The sequence below is a fragment of the Tenebrio molitor genome, chromosome 2 (assembly GCF_963966145.1).
Source record: "Tenebrio molitor chromosome 2, icTenMoli1.1, whole genome shotgun sequence".
NCBI classification, from domain to species: domain Eukaryota; kingdom Metazoa; phylum Arthropoda; class Insecta; order Coleoptera; family Tenebrionidae; genus Tenebrio; species Tenebrio molitor.
The window spans coordinates 17,861,252-17,880,529 of NC_091047.1; the positions used below are offsets into that span (position 1 = coordinate 17,861,252).

The 19,278-nt window shown below is 35.0% G+C and overlaps 2 protein-coding genes across 10 annotated transcripts in view; one reads left to right on the forward strand and one right to left on the reverse strand.

Annotated features, from left to right (window-relative positions):
• The first annotated feature begins 759 nt into the window (after nucleotides 1–759).
• On the forward strand, nucleotides 760–8,455 carry LOC138123444 (ubiquinone biosynthesis O-methyltransferase, mitochondrial-like). Of its 2 annotated transcripts, none has more exons than XM_069038206.1 (5): nucleotides 760–986; nucleotides 3,006–3,056; nucleotides 3,110–3,351; nucleotides 3,518–3,928; nucleotides 3,982–8,455. In XM_069038206.1, exons 2-5 carry the CDS (start codon nucleotides 3,007–3,009, stop codon nucleotides 4,101–4,103), a joined length of 825 nt encoding a protein of 274 aa, XP_068894307.1. In that variant the 5' UTR covers nucleotides 760–986; nucleotide 3,006; the 3' UTR covers nucleotides 4,104–8,455. The 2 variants fall into 2 exon arrangements, with proteins under 2 accessions (XP_068894307.1, XP_068894308.1); XM_069038207.1 differs by having other exon boundaries at nucleotides 762–982.
• The window catches only part of cyst (rho guanine nucleotide exchange factor 18 cysts), a 48,527-nt gene continuing 33,471 nt past the window's right edge, over nucleotides 4,223–19,278 (reverse strand). For 2 of the 8 annotated variants that reach the window (XM_069038148.1, XM_069038154.1), the window contains 24 exons: nucleotides 18,722–18,946; nucleotides 18,495–18,671; nucleotides 18,338–18,443; nucleotides 18,116–18,290; nucleotides 17,910–18,067; nucleotides 16,381–16,482; nucleotides 16,073–16,139; nucleotides 15,910–16,021; nucleotides 15,779–15,852; nucleotides 15,626–15,723; nucleotides 14,715–14,771; nucleotides 14,284–14,343; nucleotides 13,992–14,235; nucleotides 13,728–13,938; nucleotides 13,137–13,678; nucleotides 12,932–13,098; nucleotides 12,765–12,874; nucleotides 8,810–8,988; nucleotides 8,508–8,750; nucleotides 8,241–8,455; nucleotides 8,005–8,194; nucleotides 6,833–7,100; nucleotides 5,350–5,609; nucleotides 4,223–5,300 (listed from right to left, as the gene is read on the reverse strand). In XM_069038148.1, the coding sequence (XP_068894249.1) occupies nucleotides 5,115–5,300; nucleotides 5,350–5,609; nucleotides 6,833–7,100; nucleotides 8,005–8,194; nucleotides 8,241–8,455; nucleotides 8,508–8,750; nucleotides 8,810–8,988; nucleotides 12,765–12,874; nucleotides 12,932–13,098; nucleotides 13,137–13,678; nucleotides 13,728–13,938; nucleotides 13,992–14,235; nucleotides 14,284–14,343; nucleotides 14,715–14,771; nucleotides 15,626–15,723; nucleotides 15,779–15,852; nucleotides 15,910–16,021; nucleotides 16,073–16,139; nucleotides 16,381–16,482; nucleotides 17,910–18,067; nucleotides 18,116–18,290; nucleotides 18,338–18,443; nucleotides 18,495–18,671; nucleotides 18,722–18,946 (4,226 nt within the window). In that variant the 3' untranslated portion in view covers nucleotides 4,223–5,114. The remainder of the gene's footprint in view (nucleotides 5,301–5,349; nucleotides 5,610–6,832; nucleotides 7,101–8,004; nucleotides 8,195–8,240; nucleotides 8,456–8,507; nucleotides 8,751–8,809; nucleotides 8,989–12,764; nucleotides 12,875–12,931; nucleotides 13,099–13,136; nucleotides 13,679–13,727; nucleotides 13,939–13,991; nucleotides 14,236–14,283; nucleotides 14,344–14,714; nucleotides 14,772–15,625; nucleotides 15,724–15,778; nucleotides 15,853–15,909; nucleotides 16,022–16,072; nucleotides 16,140–16,380; nucleotides 16,483–17,909; nucleotides 18,068–18,115; nucleotides 18,291–18,337; nucleotides 18,444–18,494; nucleotides 18,672–18,721; nucleotides 18,947–19,278) is intronic. The other 6 variants (XM_069038151.1, XM_069038150.1, XM_069038156.1 and 3 more) reach the window with 6 other exon arrangements.

A 19,278-nucleotide genomic window follows, 5' to 3' on the forward strand; every position in this document is an offset into this window, starting at 1 on the left:
ACGGAATTAGAGCAAAAAGAAGTTTATTAAATTTACCACCTGGCTTGCCAAGTAGGCTGACATAATGTAAACTCAACAAACGTCAAACAGTAACAATTCTCAGTGGACACCTTTTCAAATAAAGAAATGATACAGACACTAACCAAGACGATCATAAACATTTTGTCGAGCATTTTGTAGCTGTCTAACGATTATAAAACCTTCTGGGCAAGAAATAATGTAATAAATTAAAAGTCCTTTTTTTAAATTAATTCCGTAATTATTGTATTCTGTAATATAAAATAAACTTAAATTGATTTATAAAATACTAATCTAATATTCTGCCAAATTTCACTTAAAAATTCCTACTAAAAAGCTTATTAACACGATCCAAAGTTTTTGTCATGTAAATCCCTATGGCCAGCGTTAAAAAAAAGGCACTGTATATGCTTTTATAGCTAATGCCGCCGCCACTGCATACAAATACCGGGCGATTTTAAATGATTGTGACTTTTTTTCTTAAGTTGGGAACATTTTTCATAAATTATTTTGACAAACTTGATACCTTAATCAACACATTGGCGTACCTACTACATACGTCATTTTGACATTTTATGTATTAATAAACTGTGTCAAATAGGCGAGGACGCCTAGTTTATGTCAACTATCACATTAAAAAGCAGAATAACCAACAATAATATTACCAACCTATGAAAAAAAGGCACAATCATTTAAAATCACCCGCTATAACTTGATATTTATTCGCTCATTAAAACCTTTAAATAAAGCTCAAGTGTGTGTGCCACTCGTGTTCGTCGTTTTTGTTCGAACAGGCTTGTTCGTCGAACAAAAACGCAGTATGTGGGAATTCGTTTCATCTCACTGAGTCATCTGTGATCTCGTTCTTTTATCATGAGTTTTATGTCACATGTGAGTGCATTTTAAGGTTAACATGTTATTTAGTGGTGGTCGCATTAACTAGAATACAGTTTAAAAATAACGGGTAGGTATGTTACAAGTTATTAGAACTATACTTTTAAATGTTATGTCTTTACTGATAAATTTAATTGTCGTCTAACCTTTCCCTTTCAAAAATTGTAGGGTTATGTTTTAACGTAAACATCGTAAAAATATCTGTTAGAGGCTCCTGATGCAGGTGTTTATTATTATAAACGTGTATTTTTTACCGTTATTTAGTATTAGCATTGTCTACTTAGACAATGGTATTAGTTCGCAGTTTAAAATATGAGACCAATTGGTTTTTGTATTATCTAGTGTCTGCCTTTGACATTAATGTTACTCTGTCCTGTTTCACTTATTTTTGTTCTTAACTTTTTATTGTATAAAGTTGTACAACAATTATTATTACAATTAAACATAATTATTCACCATAGTTATTCGTTAATTAAGCATAATATTAAAAAGTAATTAAACAGGGAAATCATCCAGTAAAGGAGCAGAATTATTTTATAAAGTTCTTTTGTAATTTTGATCGTAAATGGGTATTGTTAAAATTTGTTTGAAAACAGAAAATACCGTGGAAAAGTAAGCAGGTACGTTTAAATCTATGCCTACAAAAATTATATGAAGTTACACAAAAAATTAAATAAATATGACCATTTTAAAGTACGATGTGGTAATTATTATTTTACAGTTTGCCGCACTTTACACATCACTTTAGTACACTTGCACTGATCCAAATTTTGCTTAACTTGTTACAGAAAATGAATATGTACAGTTAATTTCAAAATTATCGAGTACACCTCAAAAATCAAGAAGTCAATTTATTACAGTTTTTTCCACATGTAAAGATGCCTTTTTGAAATTTAAGTGTCATTTTTTTTATATAGGTTAGGTAAGTTTGACAACATAAAATGTCGTTGATATTTTAGAACACCATAATAGTGTGTTTTATCCTCTGCACGGTGCTCTTGTCGATGTTATAATAGTGAGCTACCCTTCGGATGGACCACCCATCTTCTAATTTGGAAAGAATGAGCACTTTCGCGTTTTCGGTTAGATTAGGCATTTGGTTTGTCAAAATTGACATTGATCATTGACAAAAAATGTAAGTGCATTTTACACTGTAGAAAATTAGGTGTACTCTATAATTTTGAAATTAACTGTACATACTATACTTTGTCGAGTGAGAGATTGGGAGATTTTAAATTGTATTTAATTAACCCAACACTACAAAATGGACTAGAATACATTAATTAGAGCATAATTTCAGGGCAAAAATGTTACTGCTTGAAGGCTATATTTCAAATTTTACGTGCGCTACTTAGTCTACGTAGAATTTAGTAATTTTTATGTCAACCAATCTCTCACTGGACCTACCTAATTAATATAAGTATTAAAGTTTTTTTTGTTGCAAAAAAAATTATGGATGCAATTTGTGTTTAAACAATCGCTGTGATCGTGCGTGTAAACTTTTCACTCCTAAACAAAAGTAGGGCTTTATGCAGTCAGTATGAATTTTACGAGTTTTTGTTAGACTTTGTCTTCTACGACAGAAAATAATAAACTGTTGAAATAAGAGTAATGATTTGTGCTATATAATACAAAAAGAGGACCAGTGCAATAAAAACTGTTTACCTGTATAATACTAAAGTGAACCCAAGTTGAACTTATTTTATGGTAAACGTTGATTATTTGTTCATCGTGGACTTGAAGAACGGATCCTGTATCATAAATAATTAAATAAAGAGAAATATGAACAAATACACTGCGCCAATTTTTTTTTTGGCACAGTATAGTTGGTTTGTTTTGGAGGCGGTCGCATGGATCGTTAGACTAACAAAAAAAATTAAGGAAGAAAAATTTACGTTATTATTTATTTAACTAATTGAAGTTTACGGTGACAATTGTATTCCCGGAATTATAATTTTTATCTCATTTTTAGTTTGACGAAGAAGTGATAATATAGCATTTCTCAACATCTATTTTTATCACAGTTTTGAATTGTAGTTTTGTCTCAAATTGAATTAAGCAATTAACAGAATAAACCCTTATTTAATTTTCAGTATGTACCCCCAACCTAAACTGTTGACTAACTTGGTGATCTTCAACAGTAGGTTTGTAAAAAACACACCCATTTTTTTTTTTTTAAATAACGAGTAACTCATAGATTTCTGGGAAGAAATTTAAGCAAAACCAACAGCATAGATGTTAGTGAATTACAACATTTCAAGCAGTTTACTGAAGAATGGTGGACCGAAACGGGTCACTTGAGGGCCCTACATAGCATGAACAGATTACGAATTCCTTTAATTCGAGATGGTATTATAAATGTCGCCGGTACATCACAACAGAAGACACGTTATTCAAAACCTTTAGAGGGAGTTACAATATTGGATGTCGGTTGTGGAGGTAGACTTGTACTTCTAGATTTTGTTAATGAATATAAAAAGCATTTGATTCATTTTCAATCCAATAAGAATTAATTACATTTTTACGGACTTCAAAGCAAATAGGAGTATATTTTTTAAAGACGCTAGTTTTCTTCCTGTACAAAATAGTAACGAAACTACCGTAGGTGGAATTCTCTCGGAACCATTGGCCAGAATCGGTGGTAACGTGACGGGGATAGATCCGAATTCTGATTTGGTCGAAAAAGCGCGATCCCACATAAAAAATGAAAATTTCAAATTGGAATACCTTTGCTCTTCAGTAGAAGAATATGCTGTAAACAACAAGGAAAAGTACGATGCCGTTGTGGCGTCCGAGATCCTTGAACACGTGTCACGAAAAGAGGAATTTTTGGCAGCTTGTGTCAGCTGTCTCAAACCTGGAGGATCCTTCTTCGCAACAACGATAAACAAGACGTTTGTCGCCAATTTCTTGGGAATTTTGTTAGCGGAAAATCTTGTTCAGCTCCTACCCAAAGGGACACACCAATACGAAAAGTTTATTAAGCCGCACAAATTGCACAGATTGCTAGGAGAACGTACGTAAATCACAACTAGTGGTACTGTTTTTTATCGTTCATCTTTTTTGTAGTGAATTGCAAAACGGTACTTACGAATGGGTTGTCTTACAACGTCATAACAAACAATTGGTTTTGGTGTTCAAATGATTCCATTAATTACGCACTACACGCGGTTAAGTTGAAGCAAATGTAAACAATGTGTAAGCAGAGCATGTTTCTAATAAATTATGATTAAATAAAAGTGATGTGGACGATTTTTGAAAGCAGGGTTGTGTCGTATGTATGTCTAATTACTAATTAATAACGTTCAAATCAGAAATGTAAACATATCTTTATTAATACTGGTGATGTGATTTGCTGTAAAAGATAAAAGTTAACATTAAACAGACTAAACATGTTAAAAAAATCAATGTTTCAAAGTTTTTCAACAAGGGTACAATTTTATTTCGAGTTCACCCTCGAGTCGTACAATTAATTACACAATAAAAATACTTCAAGTTGTCGATCTAAGATTTTACTACTTACTAAAAATTAAAGTTTTGTTTGAAGGATAAATTGTTTTATAAAAATATTTTTCCAGTTACACATAATTATCTGAAGAGACAAAAAAGTAGGCCTTTTTACATTCTTTGCAAAATTCCATTTGCACACTGTTTCCGGAAATGACTAACTCTTAGAGCAACACTGTACAATTGCGCTCTTTTGCAAAGAATAATTCTATAAATAATTAAACAACTATTAACAAGTAGTAACAACAGTGGTTTTACACAGTTCATAATATAATACAATTCCAACAAAGTAAATGTCATGTGTAAACATGATCAACATGATTTTTCTGAAAGATCCACTAGTATTTACAGATAATAGAAAACACTATTGGCTGCAGATTTAAGAATAAAGTGTATTCTAGAATTTTGTATTGTCATAAGTTTTGAGTACATTAGTCAATACTGATTTGTATTTCTTGCAAGGAAGACACAACAAAGTGAAAAAAAGGAATACATTCAAAGATTATAACGAGTAATTTAAAAAAATAATAATACATTTTTCACAATGTTTGTTACGATCTAAAGAAGATAACTTAATTTTTACCAAACATTGCGAAGTTGTTAAGATACCGTGCTTTAATATCCAAAAATTACGACGTATCTTTACATCGTCTAATTAACGACGAAACGAAGTTTAATATTTTTGCCGAAAATCGTCAGAAATATATGACTTCCTCGTCGCCAGACGACTGTTTGAATTTGTCCTGAATTTTTGGGTAAGTGTGTGTACGGGCGGCCTTCGCATTTGTTGGAGTATGTTGGTGAGTTGGGCCCGGCGATGACGCTTGCATCATTGCCGGGCTCGATCCGGTGCGGCTGTGTGAGTGTGTCATGGTGGGCGTCTAAAATTGAGCCCATCAAAATTATGCTAGACTAATCGAAAAATTTTACGGTTTCTCCCGACGGTGGGCTCAAGCGCTGGTATCCTGACGTGCTTGTCCGCCTTATTTTTTCGTCTTGACTCAACTTCAGCGGTAGCATCTGAGTGGGGCCTCCTCCTGCTCCTGTTGCGACGGCCGCTCCCGAACTCAATCGAGATGCTAGTTTTAGGGGAATCTGTTGTTTTACTGGTACACTTGACACTTTCTCTTGATTCGTGGTGCTAATCAAATTCATCGGCAACTGTGACTTTGCTTGAGTATCTGTGGATTCTATAATTTTAGCAAACACCAAATGAGGCAACGTCCCACCATAAAACACGCTCCTTGCATTCACTACTTTTAGATTTATACTTTCAGATAAACTCGATTCTACGGTGTATGTTTTTTTTTCCGGGACAATGTAAATTACAATTCAGGATCATCGATCATTACACATACAAAATAAAAATCTGAATATCCTTAACTTTTTTGGGGCAGTATAAATACTCTCGTGTCAAAAATGGATTAATCCCTAGAATCCGAACTTTTAGGGAAATAACGTTTTTCATGTTGTGTGTAACTAGAATTTTCAAAAGTTATTTTGAATGCCTAAGGTTGGTTACTTTGAATTGAGGGATTAAATCCAAATAAATATGCCGCCAGTAACCAAAATTGATTGTGAAACGAAAAATCATTTGCTGTCTTACATTTTTGGGATATCTTTTGTTTGTCACCAGAAACCACATAGCCTCCAACCTAACCAAATTTATGGCAACCTAGTAACGAATATCCCTAAATCCTAGGGAGTAATCCATTTTTGACACGAGAGTATACATGGTAACGAAACAACAATTGACCATTTCTATATGGCAACTATGTACGAAAATTTATGTGGCAACTGTGTGGGGAGGAGTTGACATTTCTTTGACAGTTCATAGTCGCGAAATTTTTAAAATTGTCAAGTCAACGTGCAATGATATAAAAAAATGTCAACTCTACCCCACCAACACAGTTCCACATGGTTCCACATAATTTTTCGTACATAGTTGCCACACTTATCCACAATAATTTTGAATCACCCAATTCTATTTTTTGTTCGACACTGTCAGAATTTGAGAATTTTCTCGTATGTGAACGGATTTTGATAAATGTCACAACTTGTCAAAACGAAACGTCAAGCTAATTTTAAAGATTTTAAGCGATTTGGAGCCTTTAAGGGGCTCGTCGAACAAAAAAACGTTGTATTCAACTCGTTCCTGTGTAAATAAACTACTATTTCACTGTTTTACGATTAAATTATTTAAGCATCCAAGGAAACTTTTTGACAAATATCTATCAAAAATTACCCACTTTGCGACTTGATAACGATGCAAAAATTTCAGGCTTTTTTGACGGTTGTAGAAAAAATAGTTTTCTAGGAACTCAAAGATTAAAAAACAATTACATACTTAGTACAGTATATTTTATGCAACGCGAAGATGTCTGTGGATATTGATATTGTTATATTTACTTACTTTTGCTCCATTTAGCATCTTTTTTTCTTTCTGTGGTGGTTGTCTGTGAACTAGGACAACTTGCCGATGATGCCATTGAAATGGAAGTATCAGATTGTGGACTGCTGTCTTCTGAACTATCCTTACTGCTGTCATCTGCTTGTCCCGACACGGGAAGTGTTCCAACATTTGGAGAGATAATCAAACCCTTATTAGTTAGTTTCTCCATTTTTCTAAACAACTGCTCTCTTTGCTCCTTTATGTCTTCCTGCTCAGATTTAATTTGTTCCTAAATGTCACAAAAAAAATAATTTGCATAAACACACTTCACTGTAACGCGTGTCTAAAGATTTCTCATTCGCCATATTTCATATTCATGTAAGTCATAACTTCAGTCGTAGCAAGGTTTATCTTCTGAATTTTGGGGTTAAAAACATTATATGAAAAGGTGATGTTACTAATCTCTTTGTATTACAGTAACCACTGTACTGTGTTTTCAATTTGGTTGTAGGTCGTAAAATTTTATGGTACTTTAAGTTAAAGATCTTGCGGGGCTTATAAATCCTAGTTTACCACTAGCAGGTAATATTTTAAGCAGGGTTGTATTGTACATTTTGTATATTTGCATTGTACGGCAAACGGCACGCGCCGCTTCCCAACCTTTTCAAATCCAACCATTGTGCCCGTTAATCGCTTATAATATGCAATAAAATTTTACGACCTACAACCAATTTGAGAATACAATAGTGGTCATGACTCAGGGGTTAGATACTGGCTTATCAACCAAACCACCCGGGTTCGATTCCCGGTTAAACATCAGGTTTTTTCAAATCACTACCATCTTTCGGAGGAGATGTAAAGCTGTCGGTCCCGGCTACTACTTAGTAGTGGTCGTTAGGTTATGTTAGAGGCGCTTGCGCAACCTGAAAATATCTAGCACTTGGCCTTAGCCAGAAGGTATACGATTATTTATTTTTTTACAGTAACCACTTAAAAAAAAACTGCTAACATTAAAGCACGCGTTATAAATATTAAATATAAGACTTCAATGAGATTTTTTTAGATTTACACAATTTTGGGATGATTCGCTTTCTAACAATAAATATTTGTATAATACCTTTAATCTGTGAACACTCAATCTATTCAGTTTGTTAAAATTTTGTATGATACTTATGGTGAACAAGTGTACATGCCTGCAATTTTAAAAGTTCTGCTCTTTTTTCTTCCAAATCTTTCGCCTCTTGATCTCTAGTTGCAGCCCAGGCTGCTTTTTCGCCACTCAATTTATCTTGCAGGTTTCTTAACTCTTCTAACTGTTGATTATGTCTATATTGTCTCGCTCCATCACCACCTCCTTTCAAAGAACTAATCTGAGCTTGATAACTAAAAAAAAAACATCAGTTTAAAGTACTTCAATTCACTTAAGTACCTTTCATTGGTGGTCATTAGTTGTGAAATAATACAAAGCAAAGTATACACATAATGAGATAACTGAATTGCCGTATACTGTTGTTCTCTTCCCAAAGAAAGCAATGCCGGAGCATCTGGTGGTGCTATAGATTGTTGTGGTTGTTTAGGGTTTACGACGTTTCCATTAACTCCAGAAGCTCCAGTTATAACACAGTTTCTGTAAGGCAATCTTTCCTACAAACATGGAATTACATCGCTGACTACATTTTATGTCGACGAAACCTACAAATAATCTACAATCTCCTGGTTTAAAATTTTCTAAATCTGGTGTTCCCACTGGAGTCCCGCCCGACGATTGAATCTTCTTTCCTAACAACTGATTCGAGTTGTCAAAACCGCCGAACGTTTCGGCACGTTTCGGTAAAAGTGGTGAAACGTAGGTTTCACTCTGGTGTTCGCCAGCAGAACTTACGCTCCTCGACAGGTTTGTCCCCGTTGTATACAGAGAACTTACCAAATGGCTGACTTCCTGCGCGACGAAAAAAAATTAAACCCATAAAGAAATCAAAGGGCAAAATGTTGACGCACCTGTACAGCAGTCAACACCTCTTTCCACATGTGTTGTGTATCGACAGTTTCACTCACGAGATGTCGATATGAGGGAGGCGACGGAGGATCTATTCCTGCCGCAGTTAGAAGTTTCAGTTGTAAAGACATCTTTTCTTCCAACAGTAACGCTTGTTCGATATCCTTCTGTCGCAGTAGACCTATAAATAAGTAATAACAAATACGTTAATACAATAGAGACGCGTAAGAGTTAGTAGTGGCAGCTAAAAATACAATCTGGTTGTCGACTGTTGCAATAAAAAAAAGATAAAGAACATGCATCATATTTCATTCTTTTTCGAAGTTGATTTTTTTTTTCTGAAATAAAAAGTGTCAATTACATTTACGTAACAACTAACAGAACAATATTTGAAGAAAATAGTTGACGTTAAGCCAGTTTTAGATGGTTCAGTATGTTTGTACATGGAATTTTATTTTGTCTAGACGTTGGTTTAAAAATATAAACATTTATCATACGGAAGATGTTTACAAGTTTGGATGTTGTAAAATAAAATTTAGTCCTATTAGATCACTTTAAAAAGCACACTTTTTATTTCAATACAAAAGTGATTATTCATTTATTGCATGCGGTTATTACAGGGTTACTACAAATATTTCTGACATCGTAGTTGGCTGAATATATTTGCCACCTATTCTGAATTTGTAAATGTCATAGGTGACAGTTCGCACTTGTCGCTGCAGTTTTGATTAACATTTTTTCAGTTAGCTAAGACAGCAAAAGAGTCTTTCGCAAGACTATCTCGTGGAGGACATTAGTTATTATTTATCCTATCCATCTTTTAAAATAGTGTAGGTACACTGTATTGTGGGCGGCAAATTTTTACAACCCACTACTGTGTCAGAAACTTTTATAACCAGAGATCGGATTCAAATAGGCGTTAAGTAGGAAGCGGAGAATCAGTTCCGAATATATTGGATAAAAATACGCTAGCCAAGTAGTCCAAGTACTAATCGCTCAAAATTGATGTGGTTTCATATTATAAACACAATCAGCGCACGGAATAATGCTAGTTAATCCGACTTGCGATGGTGTTTATTACTAAACAGGTCGACTGTACGGTTTTTGCCGAGTTTTTGTGTCGTTTTTATTAATGGTAGTATACATTTATACAGTGTGTTGTAGATCCTGGTTCCTGTCCCACCCTGCAGGGGGACTAATACCAGTGGGTGAAAGCGCGACCCTCCCTGGATGTAATCTTGGATTGTGTCAAGGATAACTTAAATTCCATCCCGTTAGAAAATACCAGAATTTAAGTGAAAGTAGACTAACTTTTTTTTCAGTTGTCCAACTGCCCAAACAGACGATCCAGCGTTTTGCGAATTTGTTTGAATAAAATTTGATAAGATTGTAAAGTAAATATTAATTTCTCAAATAATAATAGAAACAATATTCAAACTGTACGACATCAAGTAATCTGTCGAGTCTAGCACTGCTTCAAAAAACAAACAAATCATTATTAAATCGTAATGATACATTGTGCCTGACGCCCTGCAAGTACTGTGTGACACGTTCATGGAAGTCGACCCCTTCCTTTACAACAGCCTAAATCTGTCCGAACACTGTTTATAACAACTCTGTATAATCATTGTAATAATAAAATTAATGGTTTAATACAGAAGCATCGAAAGCTATACTTTTATATACTGAGAAAATAAATAACAACTATGAAGCTCTCGCTAAGTAATTCCTAAAAAACACTGAAAACTGTAGCAAAGCTAATTAGCAATGCAGAAGTTTAGAATAACCCTTTAATTGAAATAAAAGATATTAATCACTTGAGATCAGCTAACAATAGTGCGTACGTTAAAAAATGTATTGGGATAGAAACATGCTTTGTCATGACGGTTAAAATGTTTGATATACTTTGTTTTTGAGTTCGTTGCCGGTAAGTCGTAAAACCGAGTTCTCATAAATCAATAATAATCACCGCTTAACACACGCACATGAAAATTTCTTTTGTCGGGAAGACAAATTGGCCATCCTCGTTTTGAAAGCTGTGTACCGGCGTAAAAGTGAGAAAACATGATGTTTGGAAGATGCTATGTAAGCGATAATACCGTGCTTTCAAATAAATTCGTAATTAGAGGTGAAATTAAAAAAAAAAAAAGCCAGATATATTTTCTCGATTAATTATTAACGGTTGGTAGACGATCACAATCGTGTACTGGTGTACTCATCGGGTGTACTGTGCTGTCCAAGGTCACTGCTGTGCTGCCTTTAAAAAATTGCATGTTACCAACTTCATAATAAAATCAGAGCCTACTCTAATTCCGAATTTATTTGAAGGCACGGTAGTTTAGAGCAGGAAATCCAGCTGAATTGTAACATTTTAATACCAGTAGAATAGCCTAGGGAAAATGAGAATGAATTTCTGCTTATAATTAATTATTCACGAAATGTTTTGGCGGCACTAGAATCTGTCAGCGCTTCGGTCGTTTTATGGCTTAGCGGCATCGGGCTCACAAACAGTTCTTAGTGAAAAAAGAATCAATCATGCAACAGACACATTGCCGAAGATTCCGCAATCGTCCATTAAGGAAGAACGTTTCATATTAAAAATCATCAGTTGTTTTTATTGTTATTATTATTACCACGACCTTGAATGAAGGTAAATTTTGTTTTCGAGAATTGTGTGCAAATCTGAAATCTTTGACAACATGGAAATTCAAAACAAGGTATACTTGAGATAACCATCCGTCCACCCCCTAATGTAAATTTTACAAAATTTAGTGTAAGTTGTGTTTTGGTAAACAAATATGTCAAAATATCAAAAACGTCGAATGAGACCGTATGAATATGAAAACGCAGCAATAACTAATTGGAACACATAAATGTAATTGTACATCTCAAATATATAAAAATTGGTTGAATGTCCTTGTGAACGTTGATAAAAGCCGCCAACCGTACATATAAAACAAAGTACTAGACGGTCACTTTGCAAAACTTACTTTTTATCTAGTGGACGTATAGTAATGAACTCAACTTTAGAATGTAAATTTAATTGGATTACTGTAACTTAACGAGTATTGTAACTAGTATTTTTTAAAATCCTAGAAAATGTTTAGGCATTTCAACTGTCAAAGCAAATATGGTATGAGTCAAAAAAACTGATCTTTCTTATAAATTTTGTTAGAAATTGTTATTATATTTTTTGATAACAAAATATGTAAAAATGTTGATTTTTTGTTGTAATAAATAAACGACAAAAAACAGACGACAATGCTCTAAGAATAGCAGTCAAAGGACTGATCAATTGACTGGTATCTGTGGTTAACATTTTCTTTGAGCGCGTTTATGTAAAAATTCCAGTTTAGGTGTAAATTAATGTGCGAATTTTTAAATATACTTTTTTATCAAAATATTTATGAGTACCATGCAGTTAAACACATCAAACGATAGAGGAATTAAAAAGACTCGAGCGGCTTCTCGAAATGTTATAATCATTATTATTAAATACTTGAAATATACTTGTTGGACGAAAAAAAAATTGCCATCTGCATAAAAAAAACTCTACTACTGATTCCGAAAATACAGCAAAAATTCCCAGTCGAAAATTGTACTTTTCCATCAGTTAAAATTGTAAGTCTATAATTTAACTGAATTTTCTACAAGTGATTTAATTTTGTCCAGTATTTATTTAATCTTGTAACTGGCAGAAACGTATAAATGCGACTGGTAAATAGCATGCCTTGCTTGAAGTCATGAAGTTACCTTCAATATCCCATTCTCCATCTGTTGGAAATAGAGCAACACAAATATTTACACTAGCAGAACTTCGTTATGATACAATGTTTATAAAGTAAAAATTCTCCATGAAGAGTATTAAAGTAATGGTTACTACATGCGCTTGTACACAAAATAAGGTGTTTCCTTGATAATCTACACGTCTTTTTCAAGTCACATTTCGATACTTACCAACTAAATGTTTGATCTGCATTTGTCTGGCATTTATCAGGCTTTGTTTTTCTTCCCCGCTCAAAATTAAATTGTCTTCGTCGTCTTCTGGGCAAGATTGCACGGCTTCTCTACAACAATGCAGAAACAATAATAAACAAGGTTGCCTTGCAAGTTGTAACACGAACCTGATGGCATGAATCCAAATCTGTTTGTCTTTGGGTTTGTGAACTTTCAATTCGAACATTTCAGGATCGGCTGGATTCGACGAAATCAAATAGATGCCTCTAGAATCCTGTCCCGCTTTTTCTCTCACTAAAAGTTTTTGCAGAGAAACTACACCAGCCTGCAAACTCTAAATTTACATTAATATAAACTTATCGGACAACTTGCCTTATTGTCGGGAGTAAAGAACGAATATTTATGCGAATTTTCTTGTAAAAAAAACAACACATCCGAAAGAACGATCACTAAAACTATTTGCATTTTCCCTCTCCCCTGCATCAACATCGCAACCCCTTCGAATTTCAATGACCGATTTCCTTGTAAAATATCTGATTTCTTAAACTTGTGCTCTCTGTGGACCGTGTACGACTTCGCATCAATCCGATGGTAAATTTCTAATTTTCTGTCTTCTTTCTCCTTTTCAGCCACTTGCGCATCCACTTCCACCAGTATCTCCTTTACCAAAGCCAAAGCTTTTTGCAACGTATCCTGCTCCGGTTTATTTTCCTTGCTGGTCTTAATTAAAGGTTCTATTAACAAAGGGTATTTCGTAAGGCGCTGCGTTATAAAAAGAATACACTCTGGGATGCCTTTCTTTTTCAAGAGCGGATTAGTTTGGCAATGACGCACAAATTGTTCAAAACGAGCATCGTTCTGCAGGTAATACTTATAGATTTCCACCGCATCCCTGTGTCGACTGCAAAATTCGCCTAAAATTTTTTATGCAACAATACATCTAACAAATCCAATGAAATATACCGTAAGCCGATTTTAACTTGACCGCGTTGTGGTTGGAAAACTGCTCCAAAAGAATATCCGCGATTGTGGACACAACGGGACTCTCTTTTTGTCGCTGCCGAAGTCGAGACAACAACGCCAAGTGCAATTCAGTTAAATCTGCCAATCTTGGAAACATTCGTTCTAAACTAGGCCCTAACTGAAAATATTTCTGCAAACCATCTACAAAAATCTAAAAATATAACGATTGTATTTTCGAAAATGAAAATCGTTGCTTGTAATTACTTTTTGCATAACGAGTAAAGTCATGCAGTGATGTTTTTCAGTCAAAATAAACTCATATATGTGCTCTTGTCTCTTCACTTCTTTTTCTTTCAATTTCCTGGCAATTTCTTTACCCACGTGAGGCGTCCAAGAATCTGGTTCGGTCTCGTGAAGTCTTAAATTGACGTCTATACATAAATCTGCTGCTGTCACTGGTGAGTCCGAAAGAAATTCCAGCGGAACTAGTGGAACGTCGTCTGGAAAACTACGACGACCAATTATATTTTGTGGGATAGACTACACAGACCATTACCTGGTGGCGTCATGGTGTCCGTGTTGCGAGTCACTATCCTTATCATCACATAGAATTTGACTGTAAAAAAAGTACTAAGAAATACCTCCAACACGGGTAGTGTTGGTTGGTCATGTGCGCAGACCAACTGTTTTGATAATGTAATACACACTGTATATTTGTGGATGTGATAGCGAAACGATAAGAGACAGAAGGACATGCGTAAGCAGAAAGCACTTGTTACTTTTATGCAAAAGTAAAAAAAAAAGTATCTGAATGAGACTACAGAAATCATATGGATACTTCAAATGAATCGATACCTCAGTGCGAAGAAATAAATTACTGAAAAAAACTGTAGATTCATTTTTACAGTCAGATGTTCCAAGACAGCGTTAGTGTGAAAAGATGTAAAAGAAAATGCACAGGATGTGACGGTCAGGGTCGGGACTTACTTTACTCCCAGCTTGGTGGCAACCCTGCGCCAAGGCGAATAGCAGAGCTGATTCCTCCTAGGGGAGGGGCGGGTAACAGGCAACAGATTAGCCACACCCTCTAAGTGCACGTACATGTGCCTTACTAAATACAAAAACGATCGTGTTGAACGGCGCAAACCGAGAGTTACGAAAAACAAAATCGACAAAAACGCAGTTCCAGTTCACTTTCTTGTTTGTAGTAAGACACACGAGACACTCTTAACTTCATTAAGAACCCACCAACTATAATAAGCTGAACACAAAAGAGAGAACCGTGAGTTAGTACGACACACCCTAATGCACATTTACGTTAAAATAAAATACCAAGAGCTACGAAGCGAGCAAAATAAAAATAATTACAGAAAAATAAGCCAAACAAGGACTACAGCACAAGTCAGAAAGGCGGTCATATTGTGTAACATGTATATAGACAGATTGTTCAACTTATCACACCATATAGACAGTTCAAGAAATGTTCTAATAAAACAAAGATGTTGCTAAACGTTCATTTCTAATCGGAAAACTCATTAAAAGAGTCCACTTAAAGTACGACGTTTTCATCAACTTTCTTGCAACTCTTTTAACATATCAAGACATATATCATGGAAAAACGACGAAGTGAAACAATGCACAGATTATGTATCTCAAATAGGTCCATCTGTTTTAGTATTTCTGAGAACATGCCAATTCGCCAACACTACAAAAATCTAATTTAAGTTCATCTAACTAACAAAACACTATTTTCAAATGTCCTACACAATTAACAACGAAACATTATTTCATCAAGTTGTACAGTAAACAGTGGTTGTTCAAATTTCATTACGTCATACTTAGTTTCAAAATCATCTCTGAAACCAAAATTTCCTCTCACAGGTTTTCACATTACCTACCTGTTTGATGCAGGGTGTTGATTTCCTGCCAGAGAAGCCGATCCGCGCTTTGATAATGAATTTTTCGAATTCGTAAAACCTGATATTTTATTAATACTCTGAAAATAGAATTGTCAATAGTGCCACGTTACAATCGTCAATTGTATTTCTCACTTTGGAACCCTTCGGTTTATTGCACTCTAATAAATTGTCTTTGCAACTATTTTGATGAACAGTTGTACCGCAACCTAGAATTGTGCACACAATGTAAAAATCTTTCACCATTGAGTAAGAAGATAACTTACATTCGCAATACAGTGCAGGTTTATTACTTAACTGTTTCGAGCAAACGTCACAAATCTGGGAAGATCCGTAACACGCGGATACCCACTGGTGTGTAATTTTCTTACTTTTGTCCTACAACACAAAACATGTAACAACACAATACAGAATTGTACACGTACATACTTTTTTTTTCCTGAAGAAAAGACTTCCTCTTTTCCTTCTCTTTTCCGAGTGACCGTCATACGAAACGCTACAAGAAAACGTGATAATAAAAATAAATAAAAATCACGACGGAATGAAGTAAAAGTTGATAATCATCACTTAAAATTATAAAAGCACATTTACAGCTATCGAAAACGTTTTAGAACAAAATATCAAAAAAAAGCAATGCCTGCTGTAGTAGTATAAAATCATAATAAACGATACAGGAATATTTCTTAGTGAAGCAGTGTAAGTGCAAGAATTACTGCTTCATGCTTGTGCTTACTTACTATTGCAAATGTGTGGGAAGAGGATAACGGGCTTGATTCAAACGGCTGCCCTCTTCTTCGGTTTCGCTTTCGGTTCCACTGGGACGGCCCCTAGACATCAAGCTAAGCACATGCACTACATTGCATCTAACTAAATGATGTGTATATAAAACACCCATTCATAAAACTGTCATGTGGAGGATTCATTCGCATTGTACAAATTACAAATGATTTAAAAGGTGGAAAAGTAACGTGGATCTGTGACAAAAATTCTAATTTACAGCATAAACTTCTCCAGTTCAATAGGGTTATACACATCAATCGGTTGTTCATTCATATTAACAATTTGATAATACTCCAGGTAATCGACATCCAATTGAAACACAAAAAAAAATCAGTTTTGAAAACACTTACTTTCTGGATTCAACCTACTCTTTTTTTTTTTGTTAGTGTAGGTACTCTAAGTTTATTTTTTTAAAGAAAATTTTGTTGATATCTTCAAAAATTTTACACGTAGCAAATGTGAATTGGGCAGCTTTGTTTAAAAACATGCATGGATCTTTGGCTTCTGTTGCAATGCATATTTCTTAAATAAGTTTGTTGAATTTAAGAAAAACTGATGACTGATTTTATAAACAGTGAACGAGTGTAACCAGGCTGGTTACGTTTATCCAACTGAATCTTTTGCGTTAAAAAAAATGTAATGTAAATGGATAGTTTTTTAATTGGCATGATATTTCCTATGATTATAAGCTAACTTGGTTATCATTTTATTGTAAATTAAATCATTGGTGTAAAGTACAACTCGTCATGGAACACTAAGAAAACCATAAAAACTCGTCGGCTAGATTTAAAAGGGTAGTTGGAAATAGTATATTATGTTATGAAGAGCAAAAATGAAGTTTTATGTGCTGCGGCTGGTAGATTGGCTGCCGAACGCAGTGAGGCAGACAAACCAGCCACAGCACATAAAACCATTTTTGCTCCGAACATATACTATTTTTTCTTCAAACCTTCATAACAAATTATTTAAGACATGTTAAGAAACCAGGTAGGAATGTCAAATGATTTAGCTAGTTTACTTTACAGCCGCTCATCAGCGGAGATAATAACTTCACGGACGCCCTCAGCAGAGATAATAACTTCACGGACGCTCCTCAGTGGAGATAATAACTTCACGGACGCTGGTCAGCTCGTTAGATGTCATGACACTATAGCATTATCAATGCAGCAGTGCAATGTCATATTTTACGGACGTTTGAAGAAAAAATCATTTACACCATTATTTGTTCGCTAATAAAATGACATCTGACATGTACGGTTTGACAGTTGTTGAAGTAACGCCATACGTTAACGGAAACAAATTCAAGCTACAGTCCACTTGATGACAATTTTTTTTAATCAATCAAAATCAAATATTCAAAGATGACTTAATTATCAGAAAATCTTAAACAAGACCAGTAATACATTACAACAGAACTGACTCTTAGAAATAAATACAAAGAGAATTTTAATTGAAAATAAGGAATATTTGTTGATTGAAAACTTACATGGGAAGAGTGGGTTGCGCTCCTGCCAAAATCGGTTCTGGTGCAAGATCTCGAACAGCAATAATGGAAGGAGTGGAGATGGATTTTTGCAACGGCAACCGTTGAGGAAGCAGTCTTTGTTCTGCATCTCGCTTCGCTTTAATTTTCTTAAAGTCATTCTAAAATCCATGTATTATTGGTAGAAAATGACATTTAAAAAATTATACTTGTAAGTCGGCCTCGTTTAACGAATGTGTGCTGGTAGCGCCTCCTGTGCCCCTGGTGGTTCTATGCCTCGCGACGATGGGAGCATCTGGTCCTAATAACCTCACCGAAGTCCCATCGACGTTATCGATGAACGACGATTCGTCCGCTTCAGATTCCATGCTACTTAGAGATATGCTACAAAAGAATCTTACAAATTACGAAGAAATAATTTCCTTGTCTACCTTCTTTGTCGACAGTTTTTCATTTTGTCTTTTGCAGTGAGATCTTCCAGTGCCGTCCATGACCTTCGTCGGTGTGTCTCAGGTTGACAGAGCCACTCTTGCGCACCTTAAAAACGACAAGTCAAGCTACGAGATGAGACAAAACACGCCAACTTACCGCTCCCTTTGCGACTTGGGGGCTGGTGTAACGGTGAAGATCCCAGCGAACCTCCCAACAGGTCCAAATCTGCAATTGCTTCATTGAGAGCAGGACAGCTTGCACTAAGTCGTGCCGTTTGAGATAATACGGGATTAAGAGCAAAAGTAAGATCTCTACAATTTGCTGAATACGTATCTTAAAAAGAAAATTAAGTATCACAAAAATTTCAAAAGGGAAATTCTCACCTTGTACGGTGACATTACGCATATGCTGCACACTTTCATGTAGCTCCCGAACTTGCTGTAAACTGTCTTCTAGAACTGGATATATTTTGCTCGCTGGAGAGTGTGGTGTAACACTAATGGTGGGCAGTGGACCTGGACGTGGAAGCATATCCAAGCTTGGAATATGATAATTTGTAATGACGTCTTCGTCACTATCTGGATCTCCGGCACTATGTCCACATTCGTCTAAGTTAAAAAACGAATAGACAATCATTTGGGTTTAAACAAAGCAAAGTGATTATTAACGTTTTATTAATTCGAAGAATCCTATTTGCACATCCATATCTGAACAGTAATAAACATTGCTCGAAAATGTTCTTCGAACTTCCTGTTATTGAATAGTAAGTGTTGAACAACACTGTTGGAGATATTGTACGATTGACTCTCAGCTTTAAACAAATTTTTATTGCAACAATAGGTAATAATAAATGTATAAGCAAGCGTGCGGCTTTGTTTATCTGCTACTTTTAAGGTAGAGGCTAACAGGTGTTGAGAATTGTAACAAACAATAAATACAC

Coding starts and splice junctions, on each gene's coding strand:
- LOC138123444 (XM_069038206.1), top strand. CDS start 3,007: ATGTACCCCCAACCTAAACTGTTGACTAACTTGGTGATCTTCAACAGT. Junction 3,057..3,109: donor TTGGTGATCTTCAACAGTAG/GTTTGTAAAAAA, acceptor AGTAACTCATAG/ATTTCTGGGAAGAAATTTAA. Junction 3,929..3,981: donor GCACAGATTGCTAGGAGAAC/GTACGTAAATCA, acceptor TCTTTTTTGTAG/TGAATTGCAAAACGGTACTT.